At 43.6% G+C, this 19,260-nt stretch overlaps 2 protein-coding genes across 7 annotated transcripts; both read left to right on the top strand.

The window, feature by feature from the left end:
* The first annotated feature begins 692 nt into the window (after positions 1-692).
* On the top strand, positions 693-10,664 carry hgsnat (heparan-alpha-glucosaminide N-acetyltransferase). 4 transcript variants are annotated; one of them, XM_076031076.1, is made up of 19 exons: positions 694-903; positions 1,417-1,445; positions 1,803-1,918; positions 1,995-2,128; positions 3,800-3,918; positions 4,017-4,086; positions 4,199-4,268; positions 4,646-4,749; positions 5,230-5,306; positions 5,388-5,418; positions 5,708-5,868; positions 5,985-6,100; positions 6,188-6,309; positions 7,268-7,394; positions 7,547-7,633; positions 7,734-7,811; positions 7,978-8,048; positions 8,439-8,551; positions 9,308-10,664. In XM_076031076.1, exons 3-19 carry the CDS (start codon positions 1,838-1,840, stop codon positions 9,487-9,489), a joined length of 1,743 nt encoding a protein of 580 aa, XP_075887191.1. In that variant the 5' UTR covers positions 694-903; positions 1,417-1,445; positions 1,803-1,837; the 3' UTR covers positions 9,490-10,664. The 4 variants fall into 4 exon arrangements, with proteins under 4 accessions (XP_075887171.1, XP_075887191.1, XP_075887163.1 ...); XM_076031056.1 differs by lacking the exons at positions 1,417-1,445; positions 9,308-10,664 and adding an exon at positions 9,032-9,233 and having other exon boundaries at positions 693-903; XM_076031048.1 differs by lacking the exon at positions 1,417-1,445.
* A 781-nt stretch (positions 10,665-11,445) lies between these two features.
* rbpja (recombination signal binding protein for immunoglobulin kappa J region a) lies at positions 11,446-18,347 on the top strand. Of its 3 annotated transcripts, none has more exons than XM_076031029.1 (12): positions 11,446-11,541; positions 11,654-11,708; positions 12,354-12,392; positions 12,568-12,663; positions 12,770-12,935; positions 13,347-13,521; positions 13,611-13,748; positions 13,902-14,014; positions 14,162-14,302; positions 15,676-15,831; positions 15,930-16,033; positions 17,056-18,347. In XM_076031029.1, exons 2-12 carry the CDS (start codon positions 11,689-11,691, stop codon positions 17,375-17,377), a joined length of 1,470 nt encoding a protein of 489 aa, XP_075887144.1. In that variant the 5' UTR covers positions 11,446-11,541; positions 11,654-11,688; the 3' UTR covers positions 17,378-18,347. The 3 variants fall into 3 exon arrangements, with proteins under 3 accessions (XP_075887144.1, XP_075887135.1, XP_075887151.1); XM_076031020.1 differs by having other exon boundaries at positions 11,524-11,541; positions 11,658-11,708; XM_076031036.1 differs by lacking the exons at positions 11,446-11,541; positions 11,654-11,708 and adding an exon at positions 12,013-12,068.
* Positions 18,348-19,260: the final 913 nt, after the last annotated feature.

Here is a 19,260-nt window from a genome sequence, read left to right as displayed (position 1 = left end):
TTAATCACATGAATAAAGGTTTTTAATAGAATGATTCGATTGTGACGATTGCGCCCTGCTTAATGGGATCTTCCTGATTTCAGCCTACAAGACCTGACTTGCGTTTGAGAATTGAGCACTTTTAAACACAACTCCTGAATTATAACCTAAGGGTTACCTGCCCGCATTTAGGGACAGACGGACCTCCAGGCTGGTAAGTAGCAGGTACGTTTTATATAGCACCTTTTTACAAATCTAAAATCACAAAGTGATTCAGAGACTTTAGATTTAGAGTAGTGTCAAACACTGACAATAATATACAAGCAACCACCATAATGCAACATCATCAACATTGTGTTAACTAAATTACAGTATCCTTAGCATAAACGCTTAGAAGTCCCACAAACCAGGACAATGATTAATGACTTTATAATGTTTAACTGGCACAGTTGGGCAAACTGGATAGAAATGTATGTCTCCCTAGTATGTCCTTAATGTTTACAAAGCAATGTGTCCGTCAGTGGAGTTTAAAATGCAATGAAATCAGTTGGGGGTAAAACTGGGAGAAAGAAATCACGAAATGCTCTGCAACTTGTGAATTTTACGTTTTGACTTGGTACACAACAGTTTTTCACACGAAGCCTCTTGGGATAGTAGGGGTCAATAAACTGCCTAGCGCCTGTTTTTAACTTTGGCCCTTAGCGCTTCCCATACACTGTCAAAACAAGGAACGACTCGAATTTGGCATGACAAGAAGAACGGCACGAAGGAAAAGGGGGGAGAGAATCTCAGAAGTCTCAAATGTAACTTGGAACTCCAGGCCGAAAGAGATGTCACAATCTCGGGAGTCTCTCGTGTTTTCCCTCGCCACTCTTGTTGTGGTCGTAGCCGTTTACGTCGCGCCGCTGACAGCGCTATCCACATGTAAGTAGTACGCAAGGACGCGAAAAGAAAAAGTCTCCAGCGTGCTAATGCATCCTAGCCACCTTACTAGCGCTGCAATGGCGCTCCAGTTTGCATCCTTCACACACCTTCACATCACTTTCGCTTGTCTACTGACTGACACAGCACTTTGAAACACATTGTAACGTAACGCAAACGTTGCTTCTAATTCGAACGGTATACTTATCAAGTAAACCGAATCGGGGCAAACTGCTGATGTGGTGGCGGCAGCAGTAACAGGAACAGGGAGTGTACGATCAGAGGAACATCCACAAACGTTTGAACTTCCCTCCTGGTGCTAGGTTACGGCTTAATTTTAGCATGTGACCGCGGCTCAGCAGCCATGACTTCAGCCCTCTCACATGCTGTCCTCCTGGCAAGCTGGGACGTCAGGCTGCTGCCGAATTGCTGCAGCTGGATGGTCGAATTGTCTATTCTTTGCTACGTGGCCGTAGTGCCCAGTGAACTATGGAGTACCCGTTCTCTTGTCTTCAGTGATATCAGTGGACCACAGCAGGCTTGAGGTAAAGTTTAATAAAGTGAATCTTTGCGGTAGGGTTTCTCTCGCTCACGATGATGTGGCTGTTTACATAATAAGCTGTACGAAAGGACGGCGCTTAATTATCAGAAGTTCATGAATTATAAAGCTGTAGGGTGTCACAATTCATTTGGCTGTTTTTAAAGAAAGGCTTAATTCTCAGAAGTTCAGTAATTATACTAGTGTAGGTGTCACAATTCATTTGGCTATTTTTAATGAGGTCGATCAAACACAGTTGGGTGTGGTCAAGTTTATACTCTGGGCTGAAAGATTCTCTATGCATTTTTCTTGTCTTGCAAATTGATTGGCTCATCTCGCCGGCTGTGATTTCTTCTGTTCCCAGCGGATCTCCCTCTACGCAAGCACAGAGCCCTAAAGATGGACGAGGCTCGACTGACCATCAACAATGAGCTTAGCACAGACGTGGTGGTGTCTTGGGTGTCAGAGCGCTGCTACCAGGTCGGCCCTCTCTCGTCCTCCTTCAGGCGGGTCAGCTTGTTCCACTGATCTTCTGATGTGTTTCCTTGTGTTGCAGTGTTCGTACCAGCAGCTGGGAGTGGTACGCGCAGCCCCCAGTCCAGGCCAGCCAGGCTCGGTGGATTTTGCGGTGAACACGCAGCATGAGATTACTCTGCAGCTCAACAGCTCCTTGGCCACGGCGTTCTGCACGTAAGATAGTAAATATGGACCTCTCACATATGCCAGAATACATTATACATAAGAATTTAAAGATGTGTTAAACAAAATTTGGTCAACGTCAATTCTCATAGTAATGTTGCCAATTTATAAATACATAGGATTAAAGAATAGATTGCAAATATTTCAGAGTTGACACATTTCAGAAGATCTTGAAAATGATTGCTTTCTTTATCATCAGGGACATACAAATCAGAGCATGAAAACTTTTTTGTTCACCCCAATGTCATGTGACTTTTGTTGTACCCATTTGAACGTCTTATCAAAATTCTAGCACATTTAAACGTATGCATTCATTTAATATACACAGAATACTGATTGCTTGCACTTGCAAAGTCAAAAACACAAATCTATGCAGGATTATCTGGTCCTCATTTTATTGATTACCTTGACAGCTTTGGAGATAAAATATGTCATCTAGATATATCTATGATTTTTGGTAATATGTAGTATTATAGGGAGAGGGCAAAAATCCATTCGCTTTTTATATTTTAAGAACTTGTCACTGATACTGTTAAACTGTTCTCAACTTCCATAAAAGTGTCTGAAGCCTGTTCCTCCTTTCTAATTTCAAATCAGACCACACAACCACACAAAAAACATACATTGTGTTGCATGAAGATCATATGACAGTTTCCTGAAGTTCAAAGCGAGCATCAGAATTGGAGAGAAAGAGGAATTGAAGTGACTTTGAATGGAGCCTCATTGTTGTTGACAGGCTGGTCTGAGTGTCTCACAAACTGCTGATTGTCGTGGATTTTTTTTATTTTTTATCTTGCATTAGACCTGTATAACCGTGCCTTCTATACAACCTTTGCTTCTTCTGCTGAACCTCAGGGACACCTGTTTCTGCTTAATGAGTACTCTTTGCTGCACTGTCAGTAAGGAGGCTCCTTGCCTCCATTCAGAGCCTATCACCACCACCTGACACTGACCTTGATATCTTAGGGAGGATCTCTGGCTGCACTTGGAGCCCAGAAAACCCAAACGGTTTCTCACAAGAACATCACATATGCGTCATGCAACCTTGTATGAAACTGTACATGTTCCTTGCTGCGAGCTACTCTGACCAGACAGCTCTTCTTGTTAGATTAGCTTCCTCTGCAGAATAAAACGGCACAAAGGCAACTCTCCTCAGCTGATCCAAAGGAAATTCCCACAACGTTACTGGGATTTCCACAACAACATAACCATCTCTAGGGTTTTTACAGAGGGTGGTCCCAGAAGACAAAAAAAATATCCAGGAAGCCAGGGGTCAAAGGGGAATGAGTGGACTCATTTAAGCTACTCAAATAACCGCTGGTTGCAAACCAAGTGTGTCAGCAACATTTCTACATGGATGTCTGCACACATGTACGCTTTGCCTCCTGTTTACATGGTGCTAGCAAGGTGTACAGAATAAAGTGGCCAGTGGGCGTGTGAACCAAGGAATCTGAAAATGCCACTGCGACATTTGCGCATTGATCACGTTGATCATCAATCAAACCACATCAGTTCGTTAAACATGTGATATGAATTGTAAAGATGAACTAAGCTGCTAAATTCAGTATTTATCAGTCTGCGCACACAGAGTTTCAGAAATGTGTCAGTGACACACACACGTGGCTCTTTTGATGTTTCATGGCTTGTTTGAATCGATTTCAGGCTTGCATTCCACTTTGGGGAGCACGGGATCTACGATCTCTGGCTGAAAAACCCAACCAACTCTTCCGTGGTCAACTGTTCTCTCATGACCCTTGCGGATCCTGTCAACAGCTACATACGTGAGCTTTCAAAGTTAAAAAATAAAATAAAATAAAATAAAAAACCCTATATATCCTGTTTTAGCTGTATTTATATACTGTGCCTTTTCTCCATACAGCCATCCTCATAGCTTTTCTAATCTTCACTGGACTGGCTCTGCTGTTCACCATCGGAAAGACACTTTTAAGGTACGGAAGCACCATTTGTTTTTACGCATTCATCAAGTTTTAGAAACTAATATGTCCCATATTCTTTACATGCCAGAAATGCTTCATGACTGTTTTATTTCTTCCTGTCCAGGCTTGAAGTTGTGAAGGCCTTACTTTTTCGAATAGGTGGCGCTATGGAGACAGAGCGACTCATCAACTCTGTGAGTGTTTCATGGACGATAGAGATGGGTTTGTCCAGCTGCACCTCGCAAAGCAGAAAAAGCAGAAGTTGCGCTTTAGCTACAGTGAAACAAGGAAGCAAAGTGTCGTTTTAGTTGCCATGGCTGAATAATTGTTTTTACGGGGCTTTGAATTATTTTCAGAAAATCACGAAGCTGTACTTTGTCATACAACCGTTGGATGTCATCTGAGTTACAGTTAAAGCCTGTGCAGTCACCTGCCTTGCAGGGTTAGAAAGAGTTGGTTTAAGGAACAAATTTAATTTAGTTTTCCACTCTGGTCCCATTGCTTTGTAACTCTGTGTGCTCAAGTGTCAGCTTCTCCAGTGAAGCAGTGCCGATGTCTTTTTGTTATGAAGGAGCTGGGCTCCCCGGGCATGACCACTGCACCAGTCACTGACAACATCCTCCCACCACCCCCCACGAGCAGCAAGAGGCTGCAATCCCTGGATACATTTAGAGGGTAAGAACTCACCCTTACACCACCTCGCCACCACACTACTACACACTTCATGATGCTCATTATAATCATCAATCCACAGAATGAAAGTCTTCCATGCTCTCTGTCATTCTGACCAGTTTCCTCGACTCAATGGCATTTAATGCACTAATGGTTTAGAAAACCTTGCTTTTCTGTCAATGTCACTGTCTTTTGCACATCTGCTTTGGTTGTTTGTTGTACATATATTGATTTGAGTGTTTTTGTAACTGCTGTATAGTGTATATTTAGTACTGTTCTTTTAAGCGCTGCAACAGTGTAGTTTCCCAATTTGGGATCAATAAAGCACATCTATCTATCTATCTATCTATCTATCTATCTAAGTTCTCAAAAAATTGTCACATATTTATTGAAATCTGTATCTAATATCTCATAAATATTTATGTTGGTCTATCACATTTGAATGCCTTTCAGTAACCTTGAATTTCCTGTATTTGCTGTCAGTATCTCTCTTGTCATCATGGTGTTTGTGAACTACGGAGGTGGGCGCTACTGGTTTTTCAAGCATGAGAGCTGGAATGGTGAGCCTCATTTACTTTCAACCATACAGTGAGTCAGAGGTGTCACTGATACCTCTTAACCTCTATTTCTTCTCCTCTCAGGCCTTACTGTTGCAGATTTGGTCTTCCCCTGGTGAGCCCAATTGCATATTTTGGTATCAGTTTGGTATATAGTGAGTAAGAGTTAACACACAGTAAGCTCTGTTTTTAATTTGAAAAAAAAGCTTCATTGATCTGTAAACTTGGCCATTGTAATCTCATCCTGCCAATATATTGAGCTTCTCTACAGCAGAATTCTTAAAATTGAACCAATATGGTCTCATTCATTCCTCAGCACTTTCAATTAATCTATAGTCACAAACATGTATCTGCATCCCCATTTCAGTTATCCCTTTGTGACTTTTTGCTTTCTTTTATGTTAGGTTTGTGTTTATAATGGGGACGTCCATCGCCCTGTCCATCAACTCGCTGCTCCGCGCCGGCTCCACCCGCCTGTCGCTGCTGTGGAAAGCTGTGCAGAGAAGCCTTCAGCTGTTCCTCATCGGTCTCATCGTCATCAACCCAAGCTACTGCCACGGTCCATGTGAGTGCAGACGGCCCTCTTTCACGATTGTATATCAAACCCGGAGAGCGTTTGTGGGTCAGTTCATCCCAGTGTGTGGCCCTGTGTGCTAACCACCTGCCTGACATGTTGCACAGTATCTTGGGACAACCTCCGCATCCCGGGTGTGCTGCAGCGCCTGGCCTGGTCCTACCTGGTTGTAGCGTGCCTGGACCTGTTGGTGGCGAGAGGTCACCTCGATGTCTATACCCCGGTCAGCCAACCATTTGATCTTTAACCTTTTTACTATTATCTAATAACGTCACCTCAGTGCTCTGACATGTGAATCTGATGTTTTCAGGAGGTTTGGTGGTCGAAAGGTGTTGACGTCTTGATGTACTGGCCCGCCTGGCTCTGCGTGCTCGTCCTAGAAATTGTCTGGCTCTGCCTCACTTTCCTCCTTCCCGTACCAGACTGCCCAACGTGAGTCAAACGGGACACATTTGTTCACACTACATTTGTGTTTGCGCATTTTAAACGTCTACGTTTTCAAGGGATTCGTCCATAAGATATTGCACACGTCTTAAGAGTGCTGGTGCATACATATTCCTGTTTAGTATCTGTATAGCTAAAATGTATCAATAAAATATTATAAGCTGAGATGAAACAACTAAAACCAATAGTGTCAATGATGAGGACGGAAGTTAATATTTAAGGAAGGCATTTAAATCTATACATAGAACACATTTTGTCTCATGTTGCGCATTCTAAACAAATACAGAGTGTATCTTCAGAATCTGCTGCTGCTCTTGCTTTTAGTGCAATGTGATACAGGCCGAGCTAAAATGCATTTAAAATGAAAGACATTGTAAGACTGACCTGAAAGTACATTTCAAACTCTGGAAATTCAACCAGATCTTGCTTGGCAACAGATTTATTCACAGATTGAGAGAAGTGATTGGTTATCTTTACTCCCAGGCGTTTTCGTCAGCCTGTCAAGCTACGCCTCACAATCGCATCATTGCAAAATGTGACCTAAATGTCAGCGATAACATCCAAACCACAATGTCTACCAAGTAAACTCTCTGAGCTAGGTTTGCTTTCAGATTGGAATGATGATTGGAATGATTAGATCACTGGGTATCTGAGAGTGCACATCTTCATTTTTACCTAGTTTTTACTTCTTCGTTTTTTGTTTTTTTTAATGTGGAACGTGGTTTATATTTAAAAGTCAAACTCATTTTTGCAATATGTTGTGTGTGTTGACAGCAGTTAGTTGCTAAATTCTGATGCAGAATTGATGTAAATGCACGCAGCAATTGTTTGTCTGAGTGAAAGGCCAAAAAGGGGGTAATAAATAAAATTAGTCTTTCACTTTATCATTTGTTAACTTTTTATTCCACTTTTATGAGTGACTGTTGTCTCCCTGTTTTCTGGACAGTGGCTATCTGGGACCCGGTGGGATTGGGGACATGGGCCTGTATCCGAACTGCACCGGCGGAGCAGCTGCTTACATTGACCGATGGCTGCTTGGAGAAAACCACATCTACCAGCATCCTTCGTTTCGGGTTTGTCTCCTGTTAGGACATCTTATCCATACTATGAGCTGTTGGCATGATTTCTATACTTTTGCATGTCTGAGCCCCAGCTATCCAAATTTTTTAGGTGCTGTAAAGGTCAACTATCCATATTAACACACGTTTACTTCTATTCAATTTAGGTCATTTATGCAACTCATGTGCCGTATGACCCAGAAGGAGTTCTCGGCAGCATCAACTCCATCCTCATGGCTTTTCTAGGACTACAGGTTTGTAACGTCTGTTTGACGGCTTTATTTGTTTGGTTTTTCTCTCTTTTGTCGCTTGCATCAGAATTGCTGATATTAAATAAAACATTATTGTCACCAGGCTGGAAAAATAATACTACACTACAGAGACCTTCCTAGGAGTATCATGTCAAGGTTTTTAATTTGGGGCCTCATTTTGGTAAGTACACTGACTTCCATATCTAACCGTTCTGCAGCATGTTCTCTTGATTTATTGGTTTGATGAATCACTTGTTAAACCAGATCTATATTCAAATCTTTGGCAGTTTTTTTTCTTCTTTGCACATTTAGGAAATGTTTTTCTTAAAGTTTCCTTTAATCTGCAGGGTGTCATCTCAGCTACCCTGACCAAGTGCTCAGCAAACCAGGGCTTCATTCCTGTCAACAAGAACTTGTGGTAGGTTTCCTTTTTTTTGCATTCTGAGATTTAAATGCCTGGACCTACATTTTTTTTCCAGTACTTTGCCTGATGAAAACTTACTCCTACGAAGAGCACCGGGGAATACAAGGGATACCAGCTACGCTCCAGCTTCCCTTTGTCTTGCTTTGTGATGATCAATTTCTTTTGGTATTTTGACCTAATGTTTGAGAAGCTGCAGCCTTGACTATTTTAACTGTAGCCAACCAACTGTGTTTACCTTGTTCTATGCGTTTTCTCCTCACTAGTCATCCAACACTGTGGCTCATAAACTGTAATCTCTAAACGCTTTGTGACATTTATAGTTTGTCCCATGATGGATGTACTGCTCAGGGTTAATGTGTATATGAACTCCGTTTTCCCTCTCAGGTCTTTGTCCTATGTGACGACTTTGGCCAGCTTTGCCTATGTGCTCTTAGCTGTGATTTATTACATTGTGGATGTGAAGAAGTGGTGGTCCGGAGCACCTTTCTACTATCCTGGTAAGCCAAGAATCATTAATTGCTCATATTAACAATTGTTTTTTGTTTTTTTTTAAAGTTTAATGTACTCAGTAATTCTTACTTTCTCAGGCAGGTTCCGTCAGTGGTTAGCACTGGTACTTTACAACATGAAGGCTGTCGGTTCAATCCCCAAGCCATGCTCATTAGGTTAATTGGCAACATTGTAACCCCACTCTCACAACAACACACTTGCGATAGACTCCAGCTCCTCCATGACCCTGAGCACAGGAGCAGCCATGGAGGAACCTAGATATTCATTCAGACAAACACAAAGGCCATGCGTAACCCTCCACCTGCGATAAAAGTTGTGAATTGTCTGTAACTTTCTTCATGACAGTGCTAACCACTGTGCCACCGTTCTGCCTTGATGACGTGCTTGATGGTTAAAATTGGCCTGCAAACATGAAATGTGACATAATTTGATCTTTTCTATTCTCTTGTCATTATTTTATTTGTTAGCCCAAAGACTGACTGCATGAAAGTAAATAGGAAAACAAAAGTAAAGATGTAATAACCCAGGCACTGATCATGCACAGACACAAGAGGGCATCATAGTGGAGACAGTTATTATAATGCAGCCAGTTGTAAAGGCTGTGCAAAATGTTTATAGTTTGTGGTGGGGAATTTTAAAATCACCCTCCAGATGAGTGCTTGATTACCCACAGGAAGTTGTTGTTGTCGTTGTTGTTGATCCAAGCTGTTCCTCTCTTCCTTGTGTGTGTGATCCTACTGCAGGTATGAACTCTATTCTTGTGTACGTTGGTCACGAAGTGTTTGCACAGTACTTTCCCTTCCGCTGGAGGATGGCAGACAGCCAATCCCACACCGAGCACCTGACCCAGAACCTTTTGGCCACCTCTATTTGGGTTTTCATCTCTTACCTGCTGTTCAGAAAGAAAATCTTCTGGAAGATTTAGAAGACGAGGGCAGACAAGAATGCCAGAGGACATTGTTTATATCGTCGGTGCTGGAGGCAAAGCTGAAAACACTTTGAAGGCTGCAGCCAGGGGACGCATATCACACCTCATGTGATTCTCCAGAGGTTACACTTTTTACTTTACCCTTTATGAAAGACTTTCAGATCTAAAGTCAGCTGGCTCCTGGCCAGAATCAAGATTTTCTCAGAAAGAATGTGTTTAAGATCAGTTTCAGAACAATGAGCTCTGATATCATTTTAATTGCTCCACCAAATGCGGTTTCAACTCTAATATTGTACCACTGATTTAAAAGTGCAGCTGGCAATCCCAGTTGCTTTCCATGTCGCTCTCTCTTGCAATAGTTTGAATACTTTTAAGTGTTCAATTGTTTGTTGTTCCCATTTCAAAGTGGGAGGTAAAAGGGACACTGGAGGAAGGGGAAAAGGCAATATAGAGGTTTCAAGTGAAAATTAAACCTCAGAGATGTTTTGTTGCTCAGTGGCTTTTGTCAACTTCGCTGTCTTTCTATTTTCAGTTGACTGAAGTTTACTGTCTTATCCGATTTGTTTCCAAAACCACGTCCCCTTTTCCACATTCAATCTGTGACGCAACAAATTATGCTGCATGTTCCCAGCTGCTGAGGAGAAGTGAAAGCGGACCCCCAAGAGCTGTGCACTTGTATCAGTGAGGCCCTCCAGCAGCAGGACTGCAGTGTTATTTAACCACACATCCCAATTTCATTCATTCCAAATGATTTCCCTCCTCTTGCCAATTTTTGGTCAAATACATACTTGTCTTTGTTACAGGAAACATTTTGACTGATCAGTGCTGTGAAACACTAGTTTCAGTATGATGTTTTAAAAATACTTTTTTGGCCATGTCTTACATTTATCAGTGGACTGAGTTGCTATTTTCTCTGCGATATGCACCCTCCCCTCCACAATGTACAGGCCATGCATTAAATTATTTAAAATTCCCCATCTGTTAATCTGCAAATTATCTAAATGCTGAGAGGTTAGGATTTACATGACTGTTTTTCTAGTACTGTCTAACGGATGATTTTGATACTTTTTATAATCTCTCGCGCTCTCACACATTTCTATATATGAACACTTCATTTACATCTTTATGTATTAAATGAAAAAAAAACAAACTAATAAATTTCTTCCACTGTGCTTCTGTTGTTGCTCTAGTTATTTCAGACGCCCTGTTGCTTTTTCTGAGAATATTACAGTCTATAACAGGCATGGGAAAACTACAGCCCGGGTGCCAGATGCAGCCCATTAAGCTTTATATTCGCTGAATGTGAGAAAATTATATTTAGAGTAAGTAAGTTTAAGAGTCATTTCAATAAAGAGCTAAATACTGTGGGGCTTCAAAGACAGATATGTTGTTATAACACTTTAGTTCATTTTCAATTGACATTAGAGCACATGTTTTGAACATATCCAGTGAGGCGGGTCATCAAAACACTCCATCCATCTGCTCCTGGTGCTGCCCGGCCCCTCTGTCAAATTTTCGAACCCATTGTGGCCCACCAGTCAGAAACAATCATACTTCACCAAAGAACACATATTTCGGGAGTTGAAAGCCTTGCGTTGACAACTTTCTTCAACACCAGGCTCTCTGCTCTCTCTCTCTCTCTGGGCCGCCCGTCTATACCTCCACCGGGCCGAGAGGTGCGGCGTGCTTGTCGTGCTTTATTGCTTAACAAGGCGTGGGAATCCAGCGCGGTGCTGGGGTGGGTGCCTTGAGAGCGGGGAGGCTGGAGGCGGGGGTGGGGGAGGGGGAGGCAGATTGCGAGCGGTAATCTCGCGAGAACACGGCCCCGTCGCCGTTCATGTCTACGGTGAGAGTTTTTCCGTTCGCGCGTGGCTTTACAACTTTCCCACGCCTGTTGCTTCGGCGTCTGCCCTCTTGCCCGTCGCTCCTCCCACCCCGCTTCTTCTCACCCTTGTCTTCCTCGTTCACACCCCCCACCCTCGCCCCTCCATCCCTCCGTTCCCGTTCCCCCGCTCCCCCAGCCCAGCCCAGACCGACAGCGTCCCGGCGGTGAGAGGCTGAGAGGCAGGCAGGCAGGCAGGCAGGGAGGGAGGGGGTCGTATATGGGAGGGATCTCGCGATTGTTGAACTTTTTTTTCTCCCCCCTTTCCTTTCTGCCTAGTCAGGGGGGGCGGCAGTGGGGGGCGTATTTGGAAGATGGCGCCCGTTGTTACGGGGTAAGTGTTGAAACCCACTAGATAATAACTGTGAGAAAGTTTCGTCATGATCCCTGCACCTCGCCGCTGCCCGCTTGTCTCGACTCGACTCGTTATTTTTTTGTTATTTGAAATATAATTGTACCTGTGGCTCAGTGCGGTGTTTTAGTTCCTACGTTATGTTGTCTTTGTCTCGAAGTGTTTCAGAAACTTTTTTTTTGACACTCAGCGTTTGCTGTGCTGGGTTGTGTGAGTGTTCTGAAGTGTTGAATTCTGTTCCAGCAAAGCCGCAGAAACGTACGTGATTTACTGCCGCACCACATTCCTGACAAGTACCCACTGTACTTGTTTTTCAATAGCATTGACAGTTATTGCTGATACGTTTGTCCTTTAGCAGCATCCTAGTTTCCCCTTCAAACTAATAGCTCGTTAATTCTAACATATATGTACACTGCTAAGTATGTGTGACTGATGAACGTTGTTCAAAGGCAAAGTTGCTTCGTACTTTTTTTTCTCTTTCTTTTCTTTGAGTGTGTTTAACCTGTAATTCAAAGGACAGGACACTGACAATTTCAGCCTCCCGTGTCTTGTCACTTGAGGTGTGACCACATCGCTTGAAATTGTGTGTGTAAACACCCAGCATCCTGAACTTTCTTGTTTGTACAGGAAGTTCGGTGAGCGACATCAGCCGCAGCGTTTGACAAGGTGAGGGAAAATAAACAACTTTCTCATCTGTTGAGCCAGTATCAGTGCTGTGAATCTGTGTTTCAAACCAGACAAACACATTCTAACAGCCGCATTTACAAATAGGCTGGATGTTGAAACAATTAATGTGGCTGTCAGTGCGTTGGGTTACATAACATATGTCCTGCTATTCCAGGGAGGCGATGAGGAATTACTTGAAGGGAAAAGATGACCAAACAGTCCTCATCCTGCACGCAAAAGTTGCACAAAAATCTTATGGCAATGAGAAAAGGTTTGCACGCTTCAAATTTAAATGTGCATTTTAATGGAAAAACAAAACAAAACCAGGTGCTCGAATACCGCATGGCTCTTTCTAATACTTCCCTGGTGCCATTTAGGTTTTTTTGCCCCCCGCCGTGTGTGTATCTGTTGGGCAGCGGCTGGCAAAAGAAGCTTGAGAACATGGAGAAGGACGGCTGCACGGAGCAGGAGGCCCAGCCGTGTGCCTTTATCGGAATTGGCAACAGTGAGCAGGAGATGCAGCAGCTGAATCTGGAGGGAAAGGTGAGTTTTCCTCCAGTTGTCAGATTAGCCATAGGTTGTGACAAGCACGAGTCATTCTGTGCAAGTCTGAATGGGCATGAAAGCAATATGAATGAATACCTAAACCCTTAACTGTTTCACAGTACATTGTAATACTCTCATTCATTTTGTGATCAAGAAATAGCGTCACATTTTGTTATGTCGGGGTGTTATCAATGATATATGCACAGTATACAGTATATATAGCCATTGCTCTCTTTTCTAATCAAATTAATTCATAATAAAAAGTTGTTTTTATTTCTTTGAGGTCCGCTACTGTGAAATTCTGTCACGTTCTACCAGTTTTCTTAGTGTGCCAGTGCCACTTTCACTTGTTCCCACATGATGAAGGGAAGTCCACGCTGAAGTGAAAGTCTCTCTCCTGCTCTCCAGCACTTCTGCACAGCCAAGACGCTGTATATCAGCGACTCGGATAAACGCAAACACTTCATGCTGTCGGTGAAGATGCTGTACGGGAACAGCGCCAACATTGGGCTGTTTCTCAGCAAAAGGATCAAGGTCATCTCCAAACCCTCCAAGAAGAAACAGTCTCTAAAAAATGCAGACTGTGAGTTGCCCGATGTGTCAAACCCACACTTGAACACCAGCTTACGGGAATCCCGTGTGACCCTCGCATTTCTCTCTCCCATTCTCCAGTGTGTATAGCTTCAGGGACCAAGGTAGCCTTGTTTAACCGCCTGCGTTCCCAAACAGTGAGCACCAGGTATCTTCACGTGGAGGGGGGGAACTTCCTGGCCAGCTCCCAGCAGTGGGGGGCCTTCTACATCCACCTTTGTGAGTTTGAAGAGACCTTTGTCTGTGTTTCTTCCCTCACCTCCTCCCCCTTTTACAGTCTTATTCTTGTCTTTCTCTCTTTTCCTCATGGTCTGTTTTTATGAAGGTAAATTACACTGTGTTGCATGCTGATTGTGTCCTATGTTAATCTAGTGGATGATGATGAATCTGAGGGAGAGGAGTTTGCTGTAAGAGACGGCTATATTCACTATGGCCAGACAGTTAAACTAGTCTGTTCTGTTACTGGCATGGCCCTGCCCAGACTGGTAAGCTCATGTCTTTATTCCCATTTATTCCGATCACGACCACTCTGATGTGTTTTTCGCTGTAGAGATACAGCAGGATTTGCTCTTCATTTGTTCATTTGTCACAATTTTGTGTGACGTCACACAAATGTTTATTTGACGTCTCAGGTCATTCGCAAAGTGGACAAGCAGGCTGCGCTGCTGGACGCAGACGACCCAGTGTCACAGCTTCACAAGTGCTGCTTCTATTTAAAAGACACTGACAGAATGTATCTGTGCCTGTCACAGGAGAGGATCATCCAGTTCCAGGTATGCAGTCACACAGGCGCACACTTTAGTCACATTTCGCTTTCTGACTTATTTAGTATTATTCATTTTGTTTTAAATATATATGTATATGTATTTTTCTTTTTCTTTAGATTTTTGGGAGATTCTGAAGTTGTTCTCTTTAGAATATAGAACAGAATAGAATAGAATGCCTTTATTTATCCCACATTGCGCAAAGATTTACACAATTATAGCACCATGTAGTGCAATAGAGAAGAAAAAAATAATGCCATGAAGTAAACTGACGTGTCCAGGGTGTGCTCTGTCTTGGCCCTATGACAGCTGAGATAGGCTCCAGCAGACCCCGTGACCCTGAGCTCAGGAGGAAGCGGGTATTGAAAATGGATGGATGGATGGATGGAAATAAAATAAACTATAGAGTCAGGAAGAAAGGAAGGAAAGTCAACTGTTTACATGTATATGGACAATTCGACTTTACGTTCAGATTCTGTTTATCGGAATCAGGAACAGTCGTAATCCCGTTCCGAGCTTAAATTATTCATGTCACAGATGCTCCCACTCAAAAAAAATTATATAGATTTGAACATTTGGAAGTTAATAGGTCTTTGTGGATAAAACAAAACATAAAAATAATCATAATATAAACAAAATAAATTTGTTTTCCTGACAGAATTAGTGCACAAGCCAAACTGTGGGCATTAGAATCTGTTGTTGAATAAAACTTGATTGCTGTTTTTAATAGAAAGAAATATAGAGCTACATTTAGTGGTGTGGTAATTTTTTTTTTTTTTTTTTTATTATTGCAACTGACAACACATCACACTGCAGAGGCTAACCTCCTTCATAAATTTACTCGGTTTTACAACAGGTATAAATCGAAGCTGCAGATTGTTTTATTAAACCTGCGGTGGTTATTGATTCCCCCTCTGCTCCAGACTCAATATGATGTTGGTGTTGAATGTTTTAGCCCAAGCATCTTCGGAATAATCGCCAAGCTTTTAAATGTTTAAATTAAAGTTATTGCATCGGGCGCTTTTGCGGCCCAGACCAGTTACTACTCAGTTTAGGAGTGATAGAATATTACCTTCCAGAAAAGATATAGCAGGAGATAGGAAACTTGGAGCTGGCCTACAACATGTAAAAGTTATGGATCCTCTGCGATACATCCGCCCATGGCATCTTTATCACAGCTGTGAAACGGCAGCCTGAGGACAGCATAATAAGCTGCGGGCTGAGCGCAGGGCCTTGCAGTAGGTGTGGGTTATGAAGTGAGTACAGTTGGAAGGGAGAGGAGAGTCTCATCCTTGTCCTCGTCCTTGGAGCGCTGCCACCGCACCCCGGAATGTCTCTCTCACGGCTGTTACGACGTGGCGTCGTTATTGTTTTCTCTCCAGGCTCCTCCATGCTCCAAAGAAGCCAACAAGGAGATTATTAATGATGGGGCCTCCTGGACGATCATCAGCACCGATAAGGCGGAATACACTTTCTACGAGGGGATGGGCCCTGTGTCGACGCCGGTCACTCCCGTTCCCACTGTGGAGAGTCTGCAGGTGCACAGCCTCCTATTTCACAAACTTCTTCTTCTTCTTTTTTTTTGTTCCACCCACCACTTTCAGTCGTGCTCAGCTGAAGACAACTGTGTTTCTAGTTAAACGGTGGAGGCGATGTGGCAATGTTGGAGCTGACGGGGCAGAACTTTACCCCCAACCTCAGGGTGTGGTTTGGCGACGTGGAGGCTGATACGATGTACAGGTGATTTTTTATTTTTATTTTATTTCTTTCTTTCTTATTTTACTGATTTTCTATTGCAAAAGATTCTTTCCTAGGCATTCTGGCTGACTCTCCTTCGACTTGGTTTGACTTTAATTTACATGAGTTGACAACACAGGAGGACTGACCTGCTCAGGCACCAATACGTTGATTGGGCCGTTCACACCTGTCCTACTCTGCTGAGCCCGCCCCTTGTTCTGCTCCTGTGTCAACTCTCATCAGAGTGACATGGACGAGTTGCCAAGACAATATGAGGCTGAAAAATAAGCGCTGAGGCCACAATTGTCAGAAGCTGGAGCAGCTGAGCGGACATTGAGGATGCTTGTTGTTTGTTCTCTGTGTTTTATCTTTGCCGCGTATCCCTTGTGTGTGTGCGTGTGCGCTTACGCGCGCAGTTCCTCTGTACCAGGCCTGCACGGTATAACAATATGCAACAAATGCAATATTTTACATTCGATGCATCATCAAGAAAGGTCTGTCTTGGCTGAATGGGGCCAACAGCTGTGTTACGACACCCTGGACATGTTACCAGTTTATAGCAGGGCCACGTAAAGAAATAAACTCCCGTTGGCTCCTAAAGCCAATTTAGAGTTCCCAGGTCGCGTCCCGTGCACGTCTTTGGACTGTGGGAGGAAGCTGCAGCACCCAGAGAGAAAGAACTCACGCAGGCATAGGGAGAACATGCACAGAAAGGCCCCAGACCAGGTGATCCAACTAACCATGGTCTCACCACTGTGTCGCCCCCTAAAAGAAAGCATTAAGAATGTTTGTATACACTCACCGGTCACTTCATTAGGTGCACCTTTTCAAGCGCAGTGTGTATCTCAGCAGTGTTCATTACAAAGTGCAGCCCTGCTATGCGACGATGCATTTGTGTGCTTTGACGCTTTGAAACCACAGGGGTGTGACACATGCAGTTGGACTGCAAGACGGGAAGATGCGTCGCGCTTCAAAATTGCAAAATGTCAGAGCTCTCTGTCCTTCTCCCCCTGTCCACTGCTCAGGTGTGGAGAGAGCGTCCTCTGCGTGGTGCCGGACATTTCGGCCTTCAGGGAAGGCTGGCGCTGGGTGAGGCAGCCCGTGCAGGTCCCGGTGACGCTGGTTCGGAACGACGGAATCATCTACTCCACGGCGCTCACCTTCACCTACACCCCGGAGCCGGGGCCCCGCCTGCACTGCACCGCCGCAGGGGCCATCCTGCGCTCGCACAGCACCACCTCGTCCTCGCCCGCGTCCTCGTCCTCGCCCTCGTCGTCGCTCGGGGGGCTGGCCGACGGTCAGGGGATGTACGGCGGCGCCGACTCGGGAATGCCCGCGCTGTCCTAGCTGGTCTGAGTCCCGTGAGTCCGCGGCGGTGATTCCGCTGCGCGCTGCGGCTCACTCGGCGGGGGAGACTGTTTTGCATGCGCTCGGGCCCCCGCGAGACATTACTCATGCATCACAGGCCGCAGCAAACTCGCGACCGTCAGGAGCACTTAAGAACCAAGGTTGAAGTCAGACCTCGGGCAAGACTGAAATGTCTCCGGAGCTCCCTCTTCTGGGCGCCGGCGGACACGACACGACGGACGGGATCTTGAGGTGCAAGACTTTTTATACTGAAAAACTGTTTCACAACACATGAAATGTAATATACTGTTGTGTTTTGTATGGCTCTGATGATGTCGATGAGGTCATGTTTTTCCCAAGTGTTTGCCGATTTGTGCGCGCATATGGGGAACGCTGTTTTTGAAGACCAAGGTATTAATACATGTATTTTTTTTTTTTTTTGACATGGTACAATTTTAAGGTTTTGTGTATGGTTTAGCTCACTTCTCCAACAGTATCTGCCACTTTCTAATAATGTTGGTTGACCTCACTGGAATGGGCACATGTATAAAATACTGTCTCTTGCCATTTAATCAGTATTTTGCAGCGCATGTATTCTTGGAGACCAGGCATGTGTTTCCAATCTGTGTGCTACTGCCGCTGCTGCACATTAACCTGATCACTCCCTCGCTCACCGGGGACGCTGTGCGTGCACAGATATTCTGTCTGTTTCACTGCAGCTGTCAGGAAAAAAAATTCAAAGTTTATTCCCCATCCCCATCCCCCCCACTTTTTTTTTTTTTTTTTTTTTACAGCAAAGCCAATAGTGCCTTCAGTAAATGAGTGCTGGTGAATGTGTGCACAGGGCAGGTGATGATGATTAGTTGCAATGTTTCAACTGCGAGCTCGTTTTCAACCTGCAGGAGATGCCTTGTTCTCGCTTGCTAAAGTAACTCTAATAAACCATCGTGCTGCGTTGCCTTGGATACTACTATCAAGTCGGTCTGACTTCCTTAAAAATATCTGAAAGGCTCTTTCACAATGTTCTGCATACTGAGTACCTGAACGGTGATTTATTTTTTTCAATCTTGGTCTTGATGAATATCTAAAAGGATGTCCTGCTTGTTCTGCTCGACCTAGATTAGAATAAGAATACTTTTATTTATCCCTCATTTACATAATAATTACAGCAGCATTTACAGTACAGGAGAAAAAAAAAGGATAACAATTTTTTAAAAGAGGAAAAAAGGCCCAGTCTTTGACATTTAGTAACTTCTAATGGCCAGACAGCACATGTCAACAGTGTTCATCCTTTTTCTCTGATGTCCCATTTGATTTGAGATGCTCCTGTACAAGCTGTCACAAAACCAGCAGCTGTACCAGGTTATTGTGTGTAGCTATCTTGAAGTGGAAATGGGTTGTCGGTTGTCTCAAATATAATCATGAAATGTGTATGGAAAAATCTTTTCTGTTTCAAAAGGTGTGGCTGTCTCAGACGGACACAAACAACAAGTACAAAAGACGTTTTGTTTTTTGTTTAAATTCAATGAATGTACTTAACCTGTCAGGGGGCATTGTATTCTGCCCTGCGTGTAACAGTGCAGGGACAGAAGGGAGCTTTTGGGTTGTGCTCACTAAAACAAATTGCAGTTGAAGACTTGAGTAATTCTTAATGCAGTTTATCACAAATACACTGATTGTCCTAAAAAGTTTTTTTTTCCTGGACTTGAACAAGTGGATGGATATAAATATAAATATGTGTTATTTATATTAAGCTCAGCCTTTTTTTAATTCATTTTTTTTCAAGCATACCTGTGAATTTGATCCATTCTAGAACCATACATCAATTTAACTGTTACACACCGCAGCCATTGTGGAATGCACACGGGAGTGAATCCTCAACC

Source organism: Nelusetta ayraudi, unplaced genomic scaffold (assembly GCF_046127955.1).
Source record: "Nelusetta ayraudi isolate G7.1 ecotype Tasmania unplaced genomic scaffold, CSIRO-AGI_Nayr_v1 ptg000004l, whole genome shotgun sequence".
Classification (NCBI taxonomy): Eukaryota; Metazoa; Chordata; class Actinopteri; order Tetraodontiformes; family Monacanthidae; genus Nelusetta; species Nelusetta ayraudi.
Note: the sequence above shows the minus strand (reverse complement) of the source record. Positions and strands in the feature narration are given on the sequence as shown.

Coding starts and splice junctions, on each gene's coding strand:
- hgsnat (XM_076031048.1), top strand. CDS start 726: ATGACAAGAAGAACGGCACGAAGGAAAAGGGGGGAGAGAATCTCAGAA. Junction 5,869..5,984: donor AAGCTACTGCCACGGTCCAT/GTGAGTGCAGAC, acceptor CATGTTGCACAG/TATCTTGGGACAACCTCCGC. Junction 7,634..7,733: donor TGGCTTTTCTAGGACTACAG/GTTTGTAACGTC, acceptor TATTGTCACCAG/GCTGGAAAAATAATACTACA.
- rbpja (XM_076031029.1), top strand. CDS start 11,689: ATGGCGCCCGTTGTTACGGG. Junction 11,709..12,353: donor ATGGCGCCCGTTGTTACGGG/GTAAGTGTTGAA, acceptor TTGTTTGTACAG/GAAGTTCGGTGAGCGACATC. Junction 14,015..14,161: donor GCATGGCCCTGCCCAGACTG/GTAAGCTCATGT, acceptor TTGACGTCTCAG/GTCATTCGCAAAGTGGACAA.